General features: G+C 37.1%; 1 protein-coding gene across 1 annotated transcript in view; it reads right to left on the bottom strand.

Annotated features, from left to right (window-relative positions):
- Window positions 1-752: 752 nt before the first annotated feature.
- Window positions 753-7,086, bottom strand: part of PRRC1 (proline rich coiled-coil 1) — a 56,695-nt gene continuing 50,361 nt past the window's right edge. Inside the window, exon 8 of the mRNA XM_007947453.2 lies at window positions 753-962. Coding sequence (XP_007945644.1) covers window positions 753-962 — 210 coding nt within the window. The remainder of the gene's footprint in view (window positions 963-7,086) is intronic.

The following is a 7,086-nucleotide window of genomic DNA, read 5'->3' as shown; positions in this document are numbered from 1 at the left end:
ACAAAATAACATGAATACTTCTGATTTAAAATACTTGAGTCATTTGCCACTTAGTTATCACGTAGCAATGAGCAAACAAAATGCAGTACTCTGATGATCTTAGTAGGAATTTATAAAATGGCAAAAATGAAAATAAAGTGGAATTTCTCAGCCTGTACGTATACACGAGAACAAAAATAAAATGGGCAATTCAGGTATTTTGGCCCATGTTGTTAAAAAAATGCACAGTGCAACATCTCCCTACAAGCAGGTGTGTTAGGGCAAATTGTTGATCACACTGCTCAGCATCAGATCTGAGATCGTGTGGACACACAAAACACTTCATAGCCTGACAGGGAAGAGATTAACCATGTATTAAAATACACAATGCTTTAAAAGAATATTCAGTAAACATATCTTTTAATTATGTCTTCTCTAAAAAACAAAATAATCAAGTATATAGCATTAATTTAAGTGTCTTACCCCATGACTTTTCACCTTATAAACTGGATATATCAAATTATTCTATAAATATATTTATATATTTTCTTGAGAACTATCGTATACGAAATTATATGATCTTAAAAAGGATCTGTTCCTTTTCATCTGTTGGAATGACACCATCCTTTCTAGAAAAACCAAAATTACAACCTACAGGAAAATGATAAAAACTGCTAGATTCACTGAAGCTACTCAATTTAAAGAAAGTACAAAATCTTCCTTTACAACAAGCTATGAGAGGAGAAGTCCCAGTATCCTACACCAGTCTTCTCTCACACGTTCCTAGGTGGGAGGCGCTGCTTATACATGCCTGCTATTGCTTTGGCTGCACTGTAGATCATCTGTCGACGAGACATGCCCGTAAAAGCCATGTGCCAATCAGTCCGGCTGACGTTTAGTAAACTCTTTTCCAGGACTTCACCCACTGTTACCAAAAGGCCTGACCACCTTAAATTGTAGTCCTGAGGAGTCAGATTTTGAGCCTATGGAAAAAATTAAGTAGATATTATTTATAATACATTTAACAATACCACTGGAAAAAGCTGTGTTACGAAGTGACACTTCCAAGTCTCTCAGGTTACTTTTAATATAGAGAAATCCTTAGAAACGCAGCTAGGCTACAAACTACATTAAAGTTACAAGGCTATAAAAAAATCAAAATAACACTGCATACATGTACTTTGTTTAAAATATCTATATTAAACTCATTGTGTTGTTCAAATATAATCAAAGCCTTAAGGTCTAATGACTCTATCCACTGACAAAGTTCAGAGGCAGGTTATAATTCTAGTTCTATATTCCGTGTGAGTTCTAGCTAATAATAGGATTAGTTAAAAAATGGAAATATTACTTGCATCTTTTTACAATGATAAAATTGCTACTAGAAAGGGGGAAAATTTAAGGCTTCAACTCATTTAGAAGAGATGCTCAATTAATCTGTAAGTCTTTTCCAGGCAACTGCATAAACATTTAAGCAAGTTAATGTTGTTGGTGTTGGATGCCAAGGAGTGTATTCCAACTCATGGAGACTCCATGTGTGCAAAGTAGAACTACTCCATAGTGCTTCAAGACTGTGACCTATTGGAAGCCGATCGCCAGGTCATACTTCTGAGGTGTCTCTGGATATGTCTGAACTGCCAACCTTTTGGTTAGCAGTGTACTGATTAAACGTTTGCACCACCCAGCAACTAATGCATATCAATAATATCCAATCCAGGATAGCATCAACCATTGTTACATCATTTACACTTAACCTAACCTATGTTAGCTCTCACTCAATTTCTACATCTACACAAGCATAAGAGAATAAACACATTGCTTGATACCCAAGAATGATGTAGTTTTTCTGTTTCAGTATCAGATACAGGCTAGAGGACTATATCCACATGTAAAATGGATCTACAAAATGATCCCCAAATCTCCTGTATACCACAATCACCTAAGGAGCTTTTAGAAAATCACAGTTTTTCAAACCCCATCTAGACTACTGACTTGGAAATGCCATAGCTGAGACCCAGAGGAAAGGTACCACTTAGGTTTCCAAGGCAGTATCTCTATGGAAGTAGATTGCCCAGTCCTCTGTCTGAAGAGTGGCTGGTGGGTTTGAACTACAGCCTTCTGGTTAGCAGTCAAATGCCTTAGGCACTATGCCACCAGAGCTCCCGAGAGAAAAGGAATTTTATTTACAAAATAACTTCCCAGGTTAACTCTGATGCAAACAGTCCAGCATATGGGAACCACTGCTTTAAGTACTATCTTCACAATGCACACTGCACTATCAGTACTTCACTGTTTCAAAGAAGAGAAATAGCAGATACAATGCTAAGGTGTTCAGAGACTCTAGTAGAATTGTGTTAATCTAACTTTGATGTGCATAACAATCACCTAAGGGGCTTATTAAAATGCAGATTGTAATTCAGTAGCTCTGGGCTTCTGAAGTTTTAACAAGTTCTCAGGTGATATTTATGATGCTAGGCTGAGGATCACTTTGTTTTTATTTTTTACATTTCTGATCACTTCTGAATAACAAGGTATTTGATATTATCAACCAAAAAAACAGAATAGTTGGGTTTTTAACTGGGGGTGAAAGGGAGATCATTTATACTTAAGTTCAACAAGCATAAATGATATGCATATAAATTGCAAATTGTCACTGAGAAGACTAATATACTGATGGTAATAATAATTCTCTGAAAAGCTGATTTATAGTTCATTAAAAAAAAAATTTCAACAACAAAGAAGCACACATATAAAACAATTAAGGATGGATAAAAGAGTAATGGATATCATTAACTGACTTCAGAGAGAAGCTGAATACCTGGGGCTGATGGGAAGATACACCCATCAATGTATCTTCTGAATTCTGAACACGACAAAAAATAAAACAATGGAATAAAAACCTGAGTAAAAAGCAAATGACACACTTTAAATATTACTCTCCAGAGTTAAGCACTATTAACAGTTTGCTGTGTATCTTTCCAGGCCTTTTTTTTTCTTATTCATTTCTGTTCATTTATAGACATTTTAAGGCACATTTATGTTCCCTTCCAAAAATGAAATGGAACACATAAAGATCAATATCCTAGGCATTGTTGTTGTTGTTGTTATGTGCCATCAAGTCGGCCCCGACTCATAGCGACCCCTCCTTGGGTTTCCGAGGCAGTATCACTACGGAAGTAGGATTGCCCAACCTTCCTTCCGAGGAGTGGCTAGTGGGTTTGAACCGCCAGCTGTCTGGTTAGCAGGCAAGTGTCTTAGCCACTATGCTACTGAGCTGAAATGGACTGCTTTTAGCCATTTTGAACCAGGCAACCATATGATTTACAATGAGGATAATGACAAATTGAAGAGGAATGGCGTGGCATTCATCATCACAAAGAATGTTTTACGATCCATCCTGAAGTACAATGCTGTAAGTGACAGGATAATATCCATACTCTTACAAGGAAGACCAGTTAATGCTACTATTATTCAAAAGTATGCACCAACCACCAAAGCCAAAGACAAGGAAATCGAAGATTTTTACCAACTTCTGCATTGTAAAATTGACCAAACATGCAATCAAGGTGTGCTGATTATCACTGGTGACTGGAATGCAAAAGTTGGAAACAAAGAAGAATCACTGGTAGTTGGAAAACACAGGCTTGGTGACAGAAATAATTCTGGCGGTTGCTTGAGAGAATTTTGCAAGACCAATGACTTACTCATGGCAAATACCTTTTTTGAACAACATAAACAGCAGATATACACTTGGACTTCACCAGATGGACTATACAGGAATCAGATTGACTACATGTGTGGAAAGAGGCGATGAAGAAGCTCAGTATCTGCAGCCAAAACAAGGCCAGGAGCTGATGTGAAACAGACTATCAACTGCTAATATGCAAGTTCAAGCTGAAGTTGAAGACAATTAAAACAAGTCCTTAAGAGCCAAAATATGGCCTTGATTATATCCCTCCTGGATTTAGAGACCACCTAAAGAGTAGATTTGATATACTGAACACCAATGATAGAAAACCAGAGGAATTGTGGGATGAGATCAAAAACATCATCCATGAACAACCCAAAAGGTTATTAAAAAGACAGGAAAGGAAGAAAAGACCAAAATGGATGTCAGAAGAGACTCTGAAACTTGCTCTTGAGTGAGGAGTAGCTAAAGCAAATGGAAGAAATGACAAGATAAAAGAGCTGAACAGAAGATTTCAAAGAGCAGCTCGAGAAGACAAAGTCCATTTTTATACTGAAATGTGCAAAGATTTGGAATTAGAAAATCAAAAGGGAAGAACACACTCGGCATTTCTCAAGCTGAAAAGAACCGAAGAAAAAATTCAAGCCTCAAGTTCCAACACTGAAAGATTCTACGGGTAAAATACTGAATGATGCAGGAAACATCAAAAGAAGATGGAAGGAATACACAGAGTTACTGTACCAAAAAGAATTGGTCGGTGATCATCCATTTCAGGAGGTGGCATATGATCAAGAACCAATGGTACTGAAGGAAGAAGTTGAAGCTGCACTGAAGGAACTGGTGAAGAACAAGGCTCCAGGAATTAATGGAATATTTATTAAGATGTTTCAACAAATGGATGCCATGCTGGAAGTACTCACTCATCCTCATCTATGCCAAGAAATGTGGAAGACAGCTACTTGGCCAAGTGACTGGAAGAGATCCCTATCTGTACCCATTCCAAAGAAAGGTGATCCCACAGAATGTGGAAATTATTGAACAATATCATTACTATCACACACAAGATTACTTGTGTGTGGAAATTACTGAACAATGTCATTACTATCACACCATTACTGAAGATAATTCAAAAACGGATGCAGAAGTATATCGACAGAGAACTTCCAGAAATGCAAGCTGGATTCAGAAGAGGATATGGAACAAGATATATCACTGCTGATGTCAGATGGATCTTGGCTCAAAGCAAAGAATACCAGGAAGATGTTTACTTGTGTTTTATTGACTATGAAAAAGCATTTGATTGTGTAGATCATAACACATTATTGATAACACTGAGAAAAATTAATTTCAGAACACTTAATTATGCTCATCCATAGACCAGGAGGCTGTCATTTGAACAGAAGGGGACACTGAATGGTTTAAAATCAGGAAGGGAGTGTGTCAGGGTTGTATCCTTTCACCATGCTTATTCAATCTGTATGCTAAACAAATAATCCAAGAAGCTGGACTATGTGAAGAAGAGCATGGCATCAGGACTGGAGGAAGACTCATTAACAACCTGCGATATGCAGATGACACAACTATGCATGCTGAAAGTGAGGATGACTTAAAGCACTTACTGATGAAGATTAAAGATTACAGTCTGCAGTATGGATTACATATTAAAATAAAACTAAAATCTTCACAACTGGAACAGTAAGCACCATCACAGTAAATGAAAAAAGATTAACGTTGTTAAAGATTTCACAATTACTTGGTTCCACAATCAACACCAACAGAAGCAATAGTCAAGACATCAGATAATGTATTGCATTGGTCAAATCTGTTGCAAAAAACCTCTTTAAAGTGCTGAAGAGCAAAGATGTCTCCTTGAAGACTAAGGTACAGCTAACCCAAGCCATGGTATTTTCAATCACCTCTTATGCATGTGAGAGCTGAACAATAAATAAAAAAGACTAAAGAAGAGGTGATGCTTTTGAGTTGTGGTGTTGGCAAAGAGTACTGAAAGTACCATGGACTGTCAAAAGAACTAACAAATCTGTCCTAGAAGAAGTGCAGCCAGAACGCTCCTTGGAAGCGAGAATGGTCAGACTTCGTTTGGCCCACTTTGGTCATGTTGTCAAAAAGGATCATTCCCTGGAGAAGGATATCATGCTTGTTAACTGGAAGGTCAACCAAAAAAGGGAAGGCCCTCACTGAGATGGACTGACACGGTGGCTGCAACAATGGGCTCAGACATAAGTACTATGAGGCTGGCACAGGACCAGGCAGTGTTTCATTCTGTTGTACATGGGGTCGCTATGACTCGGAGCTCACTCAGCAGCACCTAACAACAACAATAAATGGGATCACACTAGATACACTATTTTTGCTTAGTGTATATTCAGCATTAAATACTTTGTTCTTTTGCTCTTTGACTACCTTATCTCCTTTTTTCCTAGAAAAACAAAAATAAATTGTCCTTTTTTAGTAGAATATCTAGTGCAGGGCTTCACAAACTTTTTCTGGAAAGAGCCAGAGAGTAAAAATTTTAGACTCTGTGGATCAAGTAGTCTCTACTCCAACTACTCAACTATAGTTGTGGTATCAAAGCAGTAACGAATGCTATGTAAAAAAAAAAAATGTGCCTGGGTATGCTACATTAAAACTTATTTACAAAAACAGGCAGTATGCAGATTTGACTATAGATCATTATTTGATAACTTCTGATCAGGAATAAGTGGAGCTCTAGTTGTGTAGTGGTTAACACATTCAGTTGCTAACTGAAAGGTCAGTTGTTCTAACCCATCAGCTGCCCCATGAGAGAAAGATGAGTCAGTCTGTTTCCATAAAGACTTACAGCTTTGGAAACAGTATGAGACAGTTCTATCTTGTCCTGTAGGGTCGTGATGAGTCGATCAAACTGACAACGTGGGGTATAGTTTTTTGTTTTTCATCAGGAGCGATGTTAAACAGCAGCAATTACAAGGTTTCTAAAGTTTGATCATTAGATCAGATGTTTGCTTTGATTTCCAGTAAATACACAAGCTTCTATTCCTAACTAAGTTATTTACAAATAAAGAGATATTTCAAGCAAATGCCTTTCATTTAATTCCAATTAAAATTATTATTCTCCTTAGCCTATTAATGTATTGAAACATATACTGATTTGCTATTGTTGAACTTCCTTGCCATTCCCAGGACAAATTCTCCTTGGTCAGGTTATAATGTTTAATATATTCTTGAATTTTATTTATTAATTTTACCAATCATTTTGACACGTAATTCCTAAGCAATACCAGACTAAAATTATCTTTGGTATTACCACATGTTTAAGAAACATATTAGGGAGTTCCGGCAAGATGGCAGACTAGGCAGAAGGATTGCACAGACCCTCTTCAACAAAGAAAAGGGAAACCAATTAACACAGACACAGAAGA

This window comes from Orycteropus afer, unplaced genomic scaffold, assembly GCF_000298275.1.
Source record: "Orycteropus afer afer isolate SDZICR_OR568_19922 unplaced genomic scaffold, OryAfe1.0 scaffold00185, whole genome shotgun sequence".
NCBI lineage: Eukaryota > Metazoa > Chordata > Mammalia > Tubulidentata > Orycteropodidae > Orycteropus > Orycteropus afer.
This window is presented reverse-complemented; position numbering and strand designations above follow the sequence as displayed.